This window comes from Bos mutus, chromosome 19 (assembly GCF_027580195.1).
Source record: "Bos mutus isolate GX-2022 chromosome 19, NWIPB_WYAK_1.1, whole genome shotgun sequence".
Taxonomy (NCBI): domain Eukaryota; kingdom Metazoa; phylum Chordata; class Mammalia; order Artiodactyla; family Bovidae; genus Bos; species Bos mutus.
The window spans coordinates 39,197,862-39,216,836 of record NC_091635.1 but is presented as its reverse complement, the minus strand read 5'-3'; the positions used below and the strand labels follow the sequence as shown (position 1 = coordinate 39,216,836).

General features: G+C 40.9%; 1 protein-coding gene across 1 annotated transcript in view; it reads left to right on the top strand.

The window, feature by feature from the left end:
- RPA1 (replication protein A1) overlaps window positions 1-18,975 on the top strand; it is a 45,157-nt gene that overhangs the window by 4,971 nt on the left and 21,211 nt on the right. The window contains exons 3-5 of the mRNA XM_005888249.3: window positions 930-1,008; window positions 1,673-1,781; window positions 14,170-14,258. Of these exons, the coding sequence (XP_005888311.1) occupies window positions 930-1,008; window positions 1,673-1,781; window positions 14,170-14,258 (277 nt within the window). The remainder of the gene's footprint in view (window positions 1-929; window positions 1,009-1,672; window positions 1,782-14,169; window positions 14,259-18,975) is intronic.

Genomic DNA, 18,975 nt, shown 5'->3' with positions numbered 1-18,975 from the left:
TCTTGCCTGGAAAACCGCAAGGAGAGAGGAACGTGGCGGGCTAGTCTGGTTACAAAAGAGTCAGGCCTGACTTAGCGACTAAACAACAACAACAACAACAACAAAAACACACCATTACTTCTTCCTCCTTGGTGGTTCTACCCTGGGGTTTGTCTTGCTCAGATCTGTCTCATATTTGGCTTCTGGAGCTCTCTACCCAAAAAGAACTTGTCTGCTTAAAATTCTTCATTAACCCTATCAGTCATTTAAGGAGTTCTCAAATTTTGCTGAGGATTTTCAAAATCAATAGGAGCAGAAATCTGGACCACGATTGCAGATTCTGAGTCAGTAGGCCCGATGGTTTATCTCCCTGTTGCTCCCAAACTCATTGCCAGTCTTCTTAAGGCTGTTTTCGTATTTCATGTTCTTCGGAAAGCTGCCTCTGATTTTCTTCAAGCTGAAATAAATGTCTTGGCTCTGCTCCCATGTCATTATGTGCACACCTCTGCTATTCTCTGCCTCCATCTTCACCCCAATTGTAAGCCTCTTTAGGGGAAGGATTTCCCACCCCCCACCTCCCCACCCCCCGTTTTGTATTTTTATCATGTTTCCTCCATAGTACCTTACCTATATTAGCTGCCTTGTTGTATGGTGTTTTTTTTTTTAATTAAATTTTCAATCAAATTTGAGTTAGGGGAGAGAGAATACAAGAGTATTGGTAACTTACTTTGTTTTTATCTGTGTTGTGTTTAATAATGTTAGTAGAGAGAGGTTGGTGGGAGAATCATCAAGTCCAGTTTTCTTTTGCTTGGATATAGGTGTCAAGAGAGTGGGCAAGCAGCTCTGTTTCTGTGGGACTAATGGCAAACCCACTCTCCTGCCGCTTAGGTTTACTTATCCCTGGGGACTGGGCAGACAACATGGCTAATGAATTGTGTTTTCTCTCCTAGAACATCCGTCCCATTACTACAGGGAATAGTCCACCCCGTTATCGACTGCTTATGAGTGATGGATTGAATACTCTATCTTGTACGTATGATGTATAAATCTAGGAGTTTGTATTTTAATAATGAAAGCGCACCCAGCAACCTGATTGCAGTAATTGGAACATTCCAGAAGTCTACATTTGCTTGGCTGTGTCTTCAGTCAGACAGAATTGCAGCTGCCAGAGAGCATTCTAACAATAGACTGGGTATAGTGGAAAGCTGCCACTTGGCTTAATTAATTTTCTCTAAGTGGTGCTCTGTGCTTCCTTTGATTAATTTCCCTTAGGATGATATTGACATTTAGTGGGTATGATGGGTTAGCTGTCCTATACTTGTCTTTTTGGGGTTTTATTTCTGCATTGGAAACTTTACAGGGAGAAAGAGAATTTGCAGAATATATACTTACTATCTCTAGTCACAAGGTGAAGGACCTATAAGAGATTTTTTTTTTAGTCTTTGTCATGAAACCTGAATGATTGAAAAGATAATTTGGGGCACTTCAGGAAATACTTAATTTCATCAAAGCACCAGGTGTTAAATGCACAGCAAATTATTACTGTTTTTTTACCTTACAGAGTCTGAGTAGTTTTAATTTCAGGAATGTCTTTTAAGGCATTGTTTTATCTTTTGCTGGTACAAGTATGATCAGCTTTTAGACTGTCATGACTGAAATGTCTTAGAGACTAAAGCAGTCTCTGTGCTTTCAGCATTCATGTTGGCAACACAGCTGAACCCTCTTGTTGAGGAAGAGCGATTGTCTAGCAACTGTATTTGCCAGATTAACCGATTTATTGTGAACACGCTGAAAGATGGAAGGTATGTGGTTTTGGTTTTTTTTTTCGTATTTATTTATTTGGCTTCATCAAGTCTTAGTTGCAGCACCCGGGGTCTTTCATTGGGGTGCTCAGACTCCTCAGTTGTCGTGAGCAGGGTTAGTTGCTCTGTGGCATGTGGGATCTTAGTTCCCTAAGTAGGGGTCGAACCTGTGTGTCCTGGACCACCAGGGAAGTCCCTGTGGTATGTTTTTTTCCTGTTGTATTGTGTTGTAAAATGGGGGCTAATTTTATTTAAAATAGAAGTTTAAAAAAAAAAAGTTTACTGGATGCCAAAATTCAATTAGGAATCAAAGAGACAGTGGTGAGCTGTCAGCCAGGAGTTCAGAGCTATTGAGTTCTGAACTCAGGCAACTGAAAACGGGACACCGACAGGACAGACGTATGGAACCAAACTGGAAATCTCAGAGCAGGAAATTGAAGCCGAATGTAGAACTCATATTTCTAATCTCTTCAGCAGCACTGATTCTAGGATTCTCTCTTGAAGTATCTTTTAATGAAAAAAGGGTCACTTTTTAGGGCAAAAGAAGATGCATTTCATTCTGTAACACTGCCCCTTTTCTGCAGTCTTGAATCTTTCATAGTAAACAGTTTCTTCAGCCAACAGAGAGTACTGTAGAGTACCTACATGATGCTCCATGCTATAGACACAGCGGTGAACAGAACTGTTAGTCACACCTGAGTAACCATTGCTGAAATACTTTTTTTGGTGGCATGCAGAGTCATACTTGCCAAATCTAGGGCAGTTTAAAAATTAAAACTGTGAGTTTCCTGGCAGTCTAGTGGTTGATGCTCGGTACTTTCACTGCCATGGTTCCAGGTTCAGTTTCTGATTGGGGAACTAGGATCCTTCATACTGTACGGTGTGGCCAAAAAATTAAAAAAAAAAAAAGCCAAAGTAAATAAAAATAGTAGCATTACAACTTATTGAATAAAGTAGGAATTCATACATCCTCACTGAATTAATGAATACATGAGGGGGAACAGAAAGCTTTTCTTACGATGGAATGTCATCTAAAAATGTAGATGGATTGACAGAATTAGAAAATCACCATTTGGCGACCGTCATATATGCAGGAAACATTTAATAGGTGCTGTGTAAGTTTCCTATGGCTGCTCCAGCAAAATACCACATGTTTGATAGTTTAAAACAAAGAAATTATTTCTGGAATAATTTCTGGAAGCCATGAGTTGACATCAGTTTCACTGGGCAGAGATCATGGTGTTGGCTGGGCTAGACTCCTCCTAGGAGGTCTATGGGAGAATCCATTCTTTGCCTCTTCCAGCTTCTGGTGGTGAATAGCATTCCTTGGCTTGTGGCTGCATCATACCAGTCTCCCTCCATGGTCACGTTACGCCTTCTGTCTGTACCAAGTCTGCCTCTACCTCCGCCTTTTTTTTTTTCTGACTGCACAGTGTGGTTTGTAGGATCTTAGTTGGCCAGTCAGGGATCGACTTTGTGCCCCCTACAGTGGAAGTGTGGAGTCCTAACTCTGGACCACCAGGGAACTCCATCTTCCCTCTTCTTAGAAGGATATATGTAGTTGCTTTTAGGGCCCATTGGATAATCTGGGATAAAATCGCCACTTCAGTCCTTAATTAAATCACACCTGCAGAGTCCCTTTTTGCCATAGAAGGTTCCAGGCGTTAGAATGTGGATGTATTTTTGTCGGGGGTGTTCATTCAGCTGACCGCAGATGCTGAAACAGGTAGTGAAAGTTTGATGAGGAACAAGTTATTTTTAGGGTTAAAGTATATCCCCCTGCCCCACACAGCATAATTATTAGTTGTAAAAGGAAAAGAAGCAATTTACAGCAGAGAAAACTGGCAGATGGCACCTTATTCCAGTTGTTGACATTAACTTTATCAATAATGGGGCAAAGAGAAGTCAGCATGTTACCTGATTGGATGCAATGAGAACATAGTGTCAGTTCAGTTCAGTTCAGACCTCAGTCATGTCCGACTCTTTGCGACCCCATGAACTGCTGCACGCCAGGCCTCCCTGTCCACCACCAGCTCCCGGAGTTCACTCAAACTCGTGTCCATTGAGTCAGTGATGCCATCCAACCGTCTCCTCTGTTGTCCCCTTCTCCTCCCACCTTCAGTCTTTCCCAGTATCAGAGTCTTTTCAAATGAGTCAGTTCTTCACATCAGGTGGCCAAAGGATTGGAGTTTCAGCTTCAGCATCAGTCCTTCCAATGAATATTCAGGACTGATCTCCCCTAGGATGGGCTGGTTGGATCTCCTTGCAGTCCAAGGGACTCTCAAGAGTCTTCTCCAACACCACAGTTGAAAAGTATCAATTCTTTGGTGCTCAGCTTTCTTTATAGTCCAACTCTCACATCCATACATGACTACTGGAAAAACCATAGCCTTGACTAGACGGACCTTTGTTGGCAAAGTAATGTCTCTGCTTTTGAAAATGCTATCTAGGTTGGTCATAACTTTCCTTCCAAGGAGTAAGCGTCTTTTAATTTCATGGCTGCAGTCACCATCTGCAGTGATTTTGGAGCCCCCAAAATAAAGTCTGACACTGTTTCCAGTGTTTGCCCATCTATTTGCTGTGAAGTGATGGGGCCGTTTGCCATGATCTTAGTTTTCTGAATGTTGAGCTTTAAGCCAACTTTTTCACTCTCCTCTTTCACTTTCATCAAGAGGCTCTTTACTTCTTCACTTTCTGCCATAAGGGTGGTGTCATCTGCATATCTGAGGTTATTGATATTTCTCCCAGCAATCTTGATTCCAGCTTGTGCTTCATCCAGCCTAACATTTCTCAGGATGTACTCTGCATGTAAGTTAAATAAGCAGGGTGACAATATACAGCCTTGATGTACTCCTTTTCCTATTTGGAACCAGTCTGTTGTTCCATGTCCAGTGCTAACTGTTGCTTCTTCACCTGCATACAGATTTCTCAGGAGGCAGGTCAGGTGGTCTGGTATTCCCTTCTCTTTCAGAATTTTCCAGTTTGTGGTGATCCACACAGTCAAAGGCTTTGGCATAGTCAATAAAACAGAAATAGATGTTTTTCTGGAACTCTCTTGCTTTTTCGATGATCCAATGGATGTTGGCAATTTGATCTCTGGTTCCTCTGCCTTTTCTAAAACCAGCTTGAACATCTGGAAGTTCATGGTTCACATATTGCTGAAGCCTGGCTTGGAGAATTTTGAGCATTACTTTGCTAGTGTGTGAGATGAGTGCAGTTGTGCAATAGTTTGAGCATTCTTTGGCATTGCCTTTCTTTAGGATTGGAATGAAAACTGACCTTTTCCAGTCCTGTTATATTATTGCCAAAGATGCATAATCTGTATCCAGTCACGAGGAAGCCTAGGGTAAATTGATGGACATTTTATAAAATAACTGATTTTCAAATTTCAAACATTGAAGAAGTCTAAAGAGATAGAGTAATTAAATATAACACGTGATCCTGGATCCTTACACTGTTAAGGGCATCATTAAGACAATTTATGAAACGTGAATGAATTCTGTGCATCAGGTAGAAGAATTCTTTGGTTTTCAAGTTCAATAACCAGGTCATGTCTCAATGTCAATTGTTCCTTTTTTTTTCTTTTCTGGTACATGATGTACGCTCTTTCAGTCCGCAATCAGTTCTTTCTGATGAAAAGTTTCTGTTGTTATTCCTTAATGACCTTTTCTATTTCATTTGAGCTCCAGTTTTCACTTATGTTGTGGATAACTTTGTTCTCCATATATGTCTTCAGATTGCTCTAGTCTTTTTTTTCTAAGGCATGCCTTGGCTTAAGATTTTCTAACACATCACATAGTTTGGTCTTTGTTAGATATTGCTTCTGTTCTCTCTTGCCCCTTAACCTTTTTTTTAAAGATACACACACACACACAATCTTAGTTATTTTTTTCAGCTGTGCTGGGTCTTCATTGCTGCGCGAGCTCTTCTCTAGTTGTGGAGAGCAGGGGCTACTCTCTGGTTGTGCTCAGGCTTCTCAGTGCGTTGGCTTCTCTTGTTATGGAGCATGGGCTCTGGGGTACTCAGGCTTCAGTAGTTGGGGCACGTGGGCTCAGTAGTTGCTGCTCCTGGGCTTCAGAGCACAAGCTCAGTAGTTGTGGTACTGGGGCTTAGTTGCTCTGAACATGGAATCTTTGCCGATCAGGGATCAAACCCGTGTCTCCTGCAATGGCAGGCATATACTTTACCACCTAGCCACCAAGGAAGCCCTCCCTTAACTTTTCAAGCTCTTTTTTTTTCTCAATCTCTTGTTTCTTCTCATCTTTTGACTTTTACTGAATTCTTAGTCTTATTTTACAAGCCACACTTGGAAAGCATTCCCTTTCTTGGCTTATGCTTTTCTCTGGATTGGATTCTTAATTGTCTCTGCCTCCTCTGTTCCTTTTATTTTTATGTACTGTTGTGTGTTACATTGCTGCTGTGTTATTTCTTTTTATCTTATGCCTGCCAATGCAGGAGAGATAAGAGACTCAGGTTCAGTCCCTATCGGGAAGATCCCCTGGAGGAGGGCATGGCAACCCACTTCAGTGTTCTTGCCTGGAGAATCCCCATGGACAGAGGAGCCTGGTGGACTACAGTCGACAGAGACGCAAAGAGCCAGACTCGACTGAAGCGGCTTAGCATGCACACACACACATGCTTAATGTGGACAGCTCTGTCCAGACTTCATTTGCTCTGACGTAGTCTAGGCTAGGTCCATCTCCTTGCCAACCTCTTCACTTGGGACCTGTTATCTGCCACCCCGGGCTGCTGTGGATTGCTTGAGTGGTGCCTTCTATCCACTTTCTCTCCTCTAGAACATGGGATAGGGGAGGGTGGGGAGCATTGCTGTGATTGAGTACAAAAACTCGAGCTCCATTCTCTCCCGTCGCGGGTGATGCCATGTGTTCCTTCCTACCTCTGCTGAAAACTTGAGTGTGAATGTGCGACCAGGTTTATTCCTTATCTTATTGATGGTCACTGGTTTATTCCAACCAGGGCTTTAGCAGTCATCCTTATACATTTATCTTTACAAGCTCATGCTGTTACTTCATAAGAGTTGATTACAAGAATTAGAATTGTGGGGATCAGGAGACATCTGTTGTAGAAATTAAACCAATTAACATACTCTTGATCCTTGTATAAGAGGACCTGTTTTTGAATAGGCAACAGACACGGGTTAGATTCCTGGTTCCCCATGGTGGGGGACTGGAGAGTTACTGCCATGGAGCACAGGGTTTCTTTTTAAGGTGGTAAAATGATCAGAAGTTAGGTCATGGTGATGCTTGCCCAACTCTGTAAATATATGAAAGACTGCTGAATTATATTTTTTTAAAAATTTATTTATTTTTGATTGAAGTATAATTGCTTTCTGGAGAAGGGAATGGCCTTCTCCAGATCCCTGTATGGGAGACAGGGATCAAGACCATCCCCAAGAAAAAGGAATGCAAAAAGCAAAATGGCTGTCTGGGGAGGCCTTACAAATATCTGTGAAAAGAAGAGAAGTGAAAAGCAAAGGAGAAAAGGAATGATACACGGATTTGAATGCAGAGTTCCAAAGAATAGCAAGGAGAGATAAGAAAACCTTTCTCTGTGATCAGTGCAAAGAAATAGAGGAAAACAATAGAATGGGAAAGATTAGAGATCTCTTCCTGAAAATTAGAGATACCAAGGGAACATTTCATGCAAAGATGGGCTCAATAAAGGACAGAAATGGTATGGACCTAACAGAAGCAGAAGACATTAAGAAGAGGTGGCAAGAATACACAGAAGAATTATACAAAAAAAATCTTCACAACCCAGATAATCACGACGGTGTGATCACTCACCTAGAGCCAGACATCCTGGAATGTGAAGTCAAGTGGGCCTTAGGAAGCATGATTACGAACAAAGCTAGTGGAGGTGATGGAATTCTAGTTGAGCTCTTTCAAATTCTAAACAATGATGCTGTGAAAATGCCGCACTCAATATGCCAGCAAATTTGGAAAACTCAGCAGTGGCCACAGGACTGGAAAAGGTCAGTTTTCTTTCCAATCCCTAAGAAAGGCAATGGCAAAGAATGCTCAAACTACTGCACAATTGCATTCATCTCACATGCTAGCAAAGTAATGCTCAAAATTCTCCAAGCCAGGCTTCAACAATATGTGAACCATGAACTTCCTGTTCATGTTCAAGCTGGTTTTAGAAAAGGCAGAGGAACCAGAGATCAAATTGCCAACATCCATTGGATCATCGAAAAAGCAAGAGAGTTCCAGAAAAACATCTATTTCTGTTTTATTGACTATGCCAAAGCCTTTGACTGTGTGGATCACCATAAACTGTGGAAAACTCTGAAAGAGATGGGAATACCAGACCACCTGATCTGCCTCTTGAGAATGTGTATGCAGGTCAGGAAGCAACAGTTAGAACTGGACATGGAACAACAGACTGGTTCCAAATAGGAAAGGGAGTTCGTCAAGGCTGTATATTGTCACCCTGCTTATTTAACTTATATGCAGAGTACATCATGAGAAACACTGGACTGGCAGAAACACAAGCTGGAATCAGGATTGCTGGGAGAAATATCAATAACCTCAGATATGCAGATGACACCACCCTTATGGTAGAAAGTGAAGAGGAACTAAAAAGCCTCTTGATGAAAGTGAAAGAGGAGAGTGAAAAAGTTGGCTTAAAGCTCAACATTCAGAAAGCGAAGATCATGGTATCCGGTCCCATCACTTCATGGGAAATAGATGGGGAAACGGTGGAAACAGTGTCAGACTTTATTTTTTGGGGCTCCAAAATCACTGCAGATGGTGACTGCAGCCATGAGATTAAAAGACGCTTACTCCTTGGAAGGAAAGTTATGACCAACCTAGATAGCATATTCAAAAGCAGAGACATTACTTTGCCAACAAAGGTCCATCTAGTCAAGGCTATGGTTTTTCCTGTGGTCATGTATGGATGTGAGAGTTGGACTGTGAAGAAGGCTGAGCGCCGAAGAATGGATGCTTTTGAACTGTGGTGTTGGAGAAGACTCTTGAGAGTCCCTTGGACTGCAGGGAGATCCAACCAGTCCATTCTAAAGGAGATCAGCCCTGGGATTTCTTTGGAAGGAATGATGCTAAAGCTGAAACTCCAGTACTTTGGCCACCTCATGTGAAGAGTTGACTCATTGGAAAAGACTCTGATGCTGGGAGGGATTGGGGGCAAGAGGAGAAGGGGACGACAGAGGATGAGATGGCTGGGTGGCATCACTGACTCGATGGACATGAGTCTGAGTGAACTCTGGGAGTTGGTGATGGACAGGGAGGCCTGGCGTGCTGCGATTCATGGGGTCACAAAGAGTCGGACACAACTGAACGACTGATCTGATCTGATCTACTCCTTGGAAGCAAAGTTATGACCAACCTAGACAGCATATTAGAAAGCAGAGACATTACTTTGCCAACAAAGGTCCATCTACTCAAGGCTATGGTTTTTACAGTAGACATGTATGGATGTGAGAGTTGAACTATAAGAAAGCTGAGCACTGAAAAATTGATACTTTTGAACTGTGGTATTGGAGAAGATTCTTGAGAGTCCCTTGGACTGCAAGGAGATTCAACCAGTCCATCCTAATCAGTCCTGAATGTTCATTGGAAGGACTGATGCTGAAGCTGAAACTCCAGTACTTTGGCCACCTGATGCGAAGCGCTGACTCGTTTGAAAAGACCCTGATGATGGGAAAAATTGAAGGTGGGAGGAGAAGGGGATGACAGAGAATGAGATGTTTGGATAGCATCACCAACTCAGTGGACATGAGTTTGGGTAAACTCTGGGAGTTGGTGATGGACAGGGAGGCCTGGCGTGCTGCAATTCATGGGGTCGCAAAGAGTCGGACAGGATTGAGTGACTGAACTGAATTGTGTTGGTTTCTGCCATATATCAACATGAATCAACCATAGGTGTACATGTGTCCCCTCCCTCCTGACCCTCCCTCCCACCTCCCACCCCTGAATTATACTTTTAAAGGGTGAATTTTATGGTATATGAGTTATATTTCAACAAACCTGTTTTTAGGGCAAAAAAATAACCATTTCCCCTTAACCTTGTTGGCATATTATACTAGGTATTACAGATTTTTAAAAAATAATTGCTAATCATTTTAATTTAAAATATAATAAATTCTCCTGTTTGTGAGGTCAAGTATCTTTTCATATATTTATTGATATTTGTAGTTCTTCTCTGAATAGCATTTGATTATATACTTTGTCTTTTATGTGTGTGCTGAGGGTAGGGTAGGGGGAAGCTTTTTATGAATGAGGGATATCAACTAATTCTTTTATCTCACTTTATCATAGTCTGTTTATGCTGTCTTATGATAAGGAGTTGATAAGTTTTTTAAAATATAGTTAGTTTTATCCATTTTTTTCTTTATGGCTTCTGAATTTTGTTTAGGAAGCTTCCTGACTGGGTTATAAAAACATTTCTTTGCTTCAGACACTTCCGGTGAATTTTTTTAAGTAGACGTCAGTTCATCTAAGATTTTAGTTTGTTTCTGCTTTTTAGTTTTAAAGGCACTTGGCTTATTTTAAGTTATTTAAGGTTTGGGTTTTTGTTATTATTGAAGTATAGTTGATTTATAGTATTAGTTTCAGGTGTACAACATAGTGATTTAATATGAGGTTTACTTTTATATGGGATATAAAGAAAGAATTTAGCTTAGTTTTTCCCAAATGGATGGTGCATATCATGGGAGGTCTACAGGAAGGCGTTTATTCTGAGTATGATGGGAAGCTATAGACTTTTGAGCGGCAGTGTGTGTGATCTGATAGTCCATTCTAAAGGAGATCAGTCCTGGGTGTTCTTTGGAAGGAATGATGCTAAAGCTGAAACTCAGGCCACCTCATGCAAAGAGTTGAGTCATTGGAAAAGACCCTGATGCTGGGAGGGATTGGGGGCAGGAGGAGAAGGGGACGACAGAGGATGAGATGGTTGGATGGCATCACCGACTCGATGGACATGAGTTTGGGTGGACTGCGGGAGTTGGTGATGGACAGGGAGGCCTGGTGTGCTACGATTCAAGGGGTCGCAAAGAGTCGGACACAACTGAGCAACTGAACTGAACTGATTTAAATATTTTAAAGTATCCAAGAGATGATTTTGATAGCTATGTGGAGAATTGGTGGTTGGTGACAAAAGTAGATAGAGGCTGCTGCTGCTGCTAAGTCGCTTCAGTCGTGTCCGACTCCGTGCGACCCCATAGACGGCAGCCCACTAGGCTCCCCTGTCCCTGGGAGTCTCCAGGCAAGAAGACTGGAGTGGGTTGCCATTTCCTTCTCCAATGCATGAAAGTGAAAAGTGAAAGTGAAGTCGCTCAGTCATGTCTGACTCTTAGCGACCCCATGGACTGCAGCCTACCAGGCTCCTCCGTCCATGGGATTTTCCAGGCAAGAGTACTGGAGTGGGGTGCCATTGCCTTTTCCGAGATAGAGGCTAGTATTCCATTTATCTTGCTCTGTTCTGTTGATCATCTTTTCCATCTATCTGTTTGTCTAGTCCTGTGTTTGTGCCGGAGTTGGTCTTTCTCTTTCTTTTTCTCTACCTTTTTTGTGACATCTTCTTGACATATAATTCATATACCACACAATTCATCTATTTAAAGTGTAAAATAGTTTTTGTTATACTCAGAGATGTCCAGCCATTACCACAATTAATTTTAGAATATTTTGTTACCCACCAAATAAACCCTGCACCCTTTAGCTATCACCCCCAAACACCCCATCCTCCCAACCCTAGACAACCGTGCATCTACTTTCTTTCTCTATAGGATTTGCTTATTTTGAACATTTCATAGAAATGAGACCTTGTAATATGTGGTCCCTTGTGGCTGAGAAGTCCCTAGTATATATTTTTAAAAGGTAGTAGTTCTTTTTTAAAAACTCTTATTTTAGTGCCTAAATATTCTGTCACTGTTCAGTATGCAAGTATTCGTGTGTGTGTGTGAATAATTTATCTGTATCAGGATCCAAAGGGAAGCGCACACTGCAGTCGGTTGGTAGTTCTTTTAAGTCTCTATGAGTATAGGTTCCTCCTCCATCTCTTTTTCTTCCCTGAGTGTTTATTTGTTGAAGAAACCAGGCCATTTGTCCTTTATCCTCATGCTGTTTCCCACAGTCTCAGTTTTGCTGATTATATCTGTATAAAGTTGTAATGTGTCCTTGTCATCTGTGTTTTCTCCAAGTTGGTATTGTGTGTATTCTTTTCATGTGCTGCTGGATTTATCTTACTAATATTTTATTTAGGATGTATGTATATTACAGAATAAAGTTAGTAGTTTGTTTTTTTTTTAGGTTTTGGTATTGGGATAATACCAAATGATTAACAAGACTTCTGTTTTTTTCTGTGTTCTGGAGTAATTTGGATAATTTTGGAAGGTGTTAAATATCCACCACTAAATACCTATCAGAGTTTTTAAATAGTGAATCTGTATGTGATATTCAGGAACAGATAGTTTCAAGCTTATTTTATTGAAATAATATAGCCTTGATATGAAAACCTGCTAAAGGTTGCACGAACTGATGAGTTATATGTGAAAATGTAAAATACAGCAGACCATTTAAAGAATACATCACAATGAGTTTGGGCTTGCTGTTGTTTAACTACTACTCCAGACTGACTACCTTTTTTTTTTTTGCTGTGCTGTACAGCATGTGGGATCTTAGTTCTATGACCAGGAACTGAACCTGTGCTCCCTGCAGTGGACGAATGGAGTCCTAACCACTAGCCTGTCAGGGACATTCCCCGTCTGATCTTTTTAATGTCCATCGAGACTGTGCTAATTCTGGCCCCGTCAGTTCTTCTGTTTTTCTCCCTGCCTCCAGTTGTGTTCCCCTCAAAGTCTTTCATACTGCAGTTCTTTTTAAAATACGAACATAGGAGAAGGCACTGGCAACCCACTCCAGTATTCTTGCCTGGAGAATCCCACGAGACAGGAGCCTGGCGGGCTACAGTCCATGGGGTTGCAAGAGTTAGACACAACTTAGCAACTAAACTGCCAACCACCACCACTACCACAACTAGAGAAAAGCCCGAGCAGCAATGAAGACTCAGCACAGCCACAAAATAAATAAATACAATTAAATTTAAAAAGATTTAAAAATACGAACATGATCATGGCATTCCTGTTCAGGCACATATTGAGAACCACTGTGGACCAGTTGCTGAGGTGAACCCTGGAGGATGCCTGCCATGACTGAAAGGGCAGCTTAGTAGGAGTACAACATAGTCAATAATGAATATACAAGTAAAATATATATGTGAGTAAATAATCAATAATGAACATGCAGTTAACCCAGATATTAATCATTGTCAACCTGTATTAATTAAACCTGAGAGATTTGATCTGAAGGAAGGAAATGATGGCTGTAGAAAAGAGTACAGCCGAAGACTGATCTAAAGCAAAGATTAAAGAGGCCTCTCTTAAAGACCTGATGTTTGAAATGAATATTAGATGAAGCAGAATGAGAGACCCTCACAATCAGAAAGAGGCACGTACAGAGCCCTGTGGCAGGAGAGAGCATGATACACACCAGGACCTAGAAGGAGACAGATGGTGGAGGGCAAGGTGCCAGGAAAGCAAGATCAGCTGGAGAGAGAGGCGCGAAGCCAGAGCTGGCCGAGCCTCATCGGCTATGTGGAAAGGTTTCTAACTTGTGGTCGTTGGTCCTTGAGAAGTTACCGAGAGGTTTTAATCAGAATGAAAGATGGACAAAGAACTGAAAGTTCTTAATTAATTGTAATCACATGAAAAATGTCTCTGGGGACTTCCCTGGTGGTCCAGTGGTTAAGGCTTCGCCTTCCAGTGGAGGGTACAGGTTCAGTCCCTGGTTGGGGAATCGAGATCCCACGTGGCTTGTGGCCGAGGAACCAAAACAAAAAACATGTGACATTGTAACGAATTCAACAAAGACTTTAAAGTACTAAAAAACACCTTAAAAAAGAGTAAAAAAAAAAAAATCTATAGTCATATTGGTTTTCACAGGGAAAGGGCAATTGTTCAGATAAGTATATGTTTCTAAAAACAGATCATCTCTTGTTGTGCCACATATTGTCGGATTTAGTAATCTAAATTCTTATCATGTCATTTGCTCCTTGAGATACGGTATGTAGTAAGGACTCTGCATTTTAATTAAGGAACTAGATGGGAAACGAGAACCCTGCAATCATAAAAGGCCTTGATAATGATGCAGTGAAAGATTAAGGGAAATATTTATGTAAGAATTGATATCATATACTTCTCAAGTTATTCAGTAATGAAAAACAGTTGACAAAGGGAAATAGTTTTTATCACTGTGATTATTGGGGGAAAGCTTTTAAAGTAGCTTGTCATTTTAAGGGCTTCTGAATTTATTTTTTCTAACATGTTTCTATTCCTTTGCCTTTGTAGGAGAGTGGTTATTTTGATGGAGTTAGAAGTTTTGAAATCAGCTGAAGCAGTTGGATCAAAGATTGGCAACCCAGTGCCTTATAATGAAGGTAAAATGTTTTTTATAGGTTGTAGCACTCAGCTGAATACCTCTTAATAGATCTGGAATACTTCCTTTTGCTATAGTTTCATTTGTTCCTCTATGGGGGGGTCTTACTCTAGGAAAGAGTAACAGGTTACTCTTTCAGATTTTTTTTTTAATACTGAAAAAATGATGGTAGGACTCTGTAAAGGAAAACCTCTCCTCTGTTTTTCTCTGCATGCAACAATCATACATATTTCTGGCTGTGACCAGATATGTGGGTTTTTTCCTCTCTAATAAGCCATTCTCCAGTTCTCTATGGACATCAGCTGGGTCTCCTACAATTCAGTTTAGTTCTGACACTGGGTATCTGGAGTTAGCATCAGATCTCCCAGGGTAAGGGCTCAGGCCCACCAGACTGCCTTATCCCCGCCCCCACCCCTCCCCCCACCGCTGCTCCCTTCAGTCGAAAGTCCTGCTTGTTACCTGTGCTTCTGACCAGCTGGCTGTAAATTGTAGATTCCTCCAATTCCCTCTTCTGATTCAATTAGATTAATTTTTAAGTTGTATTTGTTAATTTTTGGCACGGCTGGGTCTTCGTGCTGTGCGTGGGTTTTCTCTGACTGCAGCTAGCGGAGGCTACTCTCTGGTTGTGGTGCTTGGGCTTCTCTTTGCAGTGGCTTCTCTTGTCGTGGAACACAGGCTCTGGGGCTTGTGGGCTTCGGTAGTTGCGGTGCATCAGCTCAGTAGTTGCAGCACACGGGCTTGATTGCTCCACAGCATGTGGGATCTTCCCTGATCAGGGATTGAACCCGTGTCTCCTGTATTGGCAGGCAGATTCTTTACCACTGAGCCACCAGGGAAGCCCTCAGTTATAATAATTTGCTACAGTGGCTTCCAGAACTCAGAGAAACAGTTTACTTACTTTGTTGTTGTTCAATCGCTCAGTTGTATCTGACTCTTTGTGACCCGTAACAGGCTTCCCTGTCCTTCACTATCTGGGAGTTTGCTCAAACTCATGTCCATTGAATCGGTGATGCCATCCAATCATCTCATCCTTGGTCATCGCCTTCTCCTCCTGCCTTCAATCTTTCCCAGCTTCAGGTTCTTTTCCAGTGAGTTGGCTCTTTGCATCAAGTAGCCAAAGTTTTGGAGCTTCAGCATCAGTCCTTCCAATGAATATTGGAAGGGGTTGATTTCCTTTAGGATTGACTGGTTTGATCTCCTTGCTATCCAAGGGACTCTTAAGAATCCTCTCTAGCACCACAGTTCGAAAGCATCAATTCTTTGACCCTCAGCCTTCTTTATGGTCCGACTCACATCTGTGCATGACTACTGGAAAAACCATAGCTTTGACTATACAGACCTTTGTTGGCAAAATGATGTCTCTGCTTTTTAATAGCATCAGTATCAGTTCTTGGTCTCTTTTAATCAGTTAATTTTTTTTTTCCATATTATCCAGAATATTTTTCTGCTTTGTGTGCCTGATAATCTTGGAATGAATTCAGGCATTGTGATTCATACTCTGTTGGGTGCTGGAAACTTGTATTCTTGAATTTTTTTCAGGGATACAGTTAAATTATTTGGAAACAGTTTTATCTTTTGGGGTGTTGCTTTTAAAATCTGTTAGATGGGATCAGAGAGTGGCATTTATTCTGGGTCTGGTTATTCATAGTACAGAGGCAAGACCCGTTAGCGTATCCTACTCGATGCCCCATGAATGTGAAGTTTTCCATTCTGCCTGTTAGGTACAGGTGCTATTTCTAGCTTGTTGTAAGCACCGGACACTGATCCCTGAGGTCTTCTCAGATGGTTCTTTCTTTCCCTGGCTTCCGATAGTTTCCACACACAGATCAGCCAACCAGTACTCTGCCGACTCCTCGAGGGGAACCTTCCATCGTCTCTGGAGGTCTTTCTCCATGCAGCTCTCTTCTCTGGTACTTTGTCCTGAGAACCCTCCATGTCTTGATTCCCCACATGCTCAATTCCATCTCCTTAACTCGGTTTCTTCCATGCCTACTTCCTGTGTCACAGCCTGGAAACCCTCAGGGCTTCCAGTAATCTGGTGCAGTCACACTCACCTTGTTTGTTTCCTGTCTCAGAATTACTGTCCTTTGTTGCTTAATGTCCAGTATCCTGAGAATCATTTGTCTCATAAATACTTTGCCTTCTTTTTGGTTATTTTTGGTGGGAGGGTCATCTTGGTCTCTGTTATTCTGTCATGTCCTGTACATAGTTTAAAAGTCAAATAGTTTTGCGAGTGTGTTCTTTGAAGCAAAACCAAAAAAGCATTTCCCTCCCCAGCTGTTCTTTGTCCTCTGGCTCCTATCCAGGGGCAGTTTATTTCAAATCTTAGAGCTGTTTCTCTGCTTTGTGTTCACGTGTTTGTCCATTAAAACTTGTATACTTTTCAAAGTTGAAATATTAAGATAGACATATTTTTTTAAAATAAACATTTTTGTTTTAAATTTTGAGTAGATAATACAGTTACATCTTTTAGAAGGCAAAACTCTAAAATTAAGTATTTAGAGAAATCTTACTCCTGCCCCTGCCTCCTCTTGTCTTGTTCGTACTCACTGCTGCCCTCTGTAGGTAACCAAATTCAGTGGTTTCTTTTTGTCCTTCAAGGGTTTTCTTAATGAAAATACAACCAAAAAAAAGAAAATATAACCAAGTACGTAAATTACGTATTTTCACTCATAATCCACTTTGCTTACACCAAAGGTAGGATTAAAAAAAAACAACACTGAACAGCTAGACAAGTATGTACACTATGTTGTCTCTTTTTTTCAGTCCTGTTTTTGTTTTTTAATTTCAGCTTAGAGATATTTTCATATATATACTTAAAGATCTTCCTCCTTTTTATTTATTTATTAACAGTATAGCATGTTGTGTTGTGTGACTGTTCCATAGTTTAAGCAGCCTTTTATTGATGGGCAGTTGGGTGTTTCCATACTCTGGCTATTAAAACAGTGCTGCAGCAGCTAACTTTATACATATGCAGGTATATGGGCAGAGGGGCTTTGATTGTTAAAGGTGAGATTGTTGGATCCGTGGATAAATGCCTTTGTGGTAGGTAGATATGCTTGCGTTCCCTTCATAGGATAGCATTATTTTGCATTCCCACCAACAGTATGTGAAAATACATGTTTCTTCACAGCTATGCCAACAGAGTATGTTGTTAATCTTTTGATTTTTTTTTTAATCAATCTGATAGATGAAAACTCAGATCTCAGTGTAGTGTTTAATTTGTATTGTGAGCAGTATGAGCATCCTTTTAAATGTTTAAGGGCTCTTTATTCTCTGAACTGTTGTGTTGTCCATTTTTCTTTTGAGTTGTTTATCTTTTTCTTCTCAATTTTTAAGAGATCTTTAAAAAAAAATAGAATTAGTCCTTCGTCTCTGATACAAGTTACAGTGTCTTTCAGACTTTGCTTGTGGTGGTTTTTTTTGCTGTGCAGCAGTTTTCTTTTGTTTTTATGAACTTGTATTTTGCAGTTTTTTAAGACTTTGGACTTTTGAGCTGTAGTTGGAAGGATCTTCCCCACGCCAGAGTTATAAAGGCAGTCACCCGTGTTTTATTCTAGTACTGCTGAGATTTTATTGTTTGTATTTGAATCATCCATGCTGCTTCTCTCTTACAGTTGTGATGTCTTTATTTGTGGTGTTTTGGGCTTCACTTTCGCATAATTTGCAATTTGTCTCTTTCCCCTAGCTTCACTAAAGATGCAGTCTGTATATGGGATGTTAGTTTATGGTACGAGCATTCATTCTTCTCGTCACTCTGTGTGATTTTTAGGAGAAGGGAAGGCTTGGGACTTGGTCATCACCATGCTTCTTTCAGAAGTGGAGCCTTCTAGATTTTAATTTTTACCTATACCAAACGTATTAATTTGCTTATTTACATTGGAAAAGGGAAGCTGCAGCCTATTCAGGTAAAGTTTCAAGATGTTAAATAGGAACAGCACAGTTGTTTTGCAATAGTAAAGTGTTTTTAAAACGAGCATGTAGGTTGTCTTATTCCCAGCTTTTAGGAAGGCAAGCCAAGACAAAGCAATACTTAGCATTTCTATGAAATCTCTGGATGCTGTAGGCTTGAGGGAGAGGTGATTTGCCCAACTTACTACCTTTGGCCGGATTTCTTATGTTTTTTATATTGTATTTAATTGACTGGCTGCTTTGAACATGTTGTCTTTCAGGGGCAGAGTATTTGAGGTAAAGATGGAGTTGAAAGGGGTGAAGGATAATCACCCCTTGGGGAGAGGACCTAGGAGTATGGGAAGCACTCCTTTGTCCAGTGCTCAGTCGCACTGGCTCGTCTTTCTTTAGGCTCTGTTAAAGTGCAGAGGAATGAGGCAGAGATTTTGCTGCTCAAGAGTATTTGCTATTGAATTTCATTGTAACTAGATCAATAACACATTGTTACTTGGGCCATCATGAAATAGCTTTGTTACAGTGACTACTACCTTATGGGTGTATTTCACAGAAATGGTTTATAATTGTTTATTGGAAAGCAAAGAGACTATTATTAGTGAGTAGAGAACTAAAGTTAGATTTGTATCCTCCCAGCACCTAACCCAGACTTGTAACATGTCAGGTGACCAGTAAAATTAACTCATGAGACCCAGTCCAGAATTAGGCAGAGGAATTCCAAAAGGTGCACTGAAATCGTCTCATGGTACTAGTACCACATTAAGTAAAGAGTGAAGATGCTTAGAGAATTTTTAAAGCATGAGAAGTAAAAT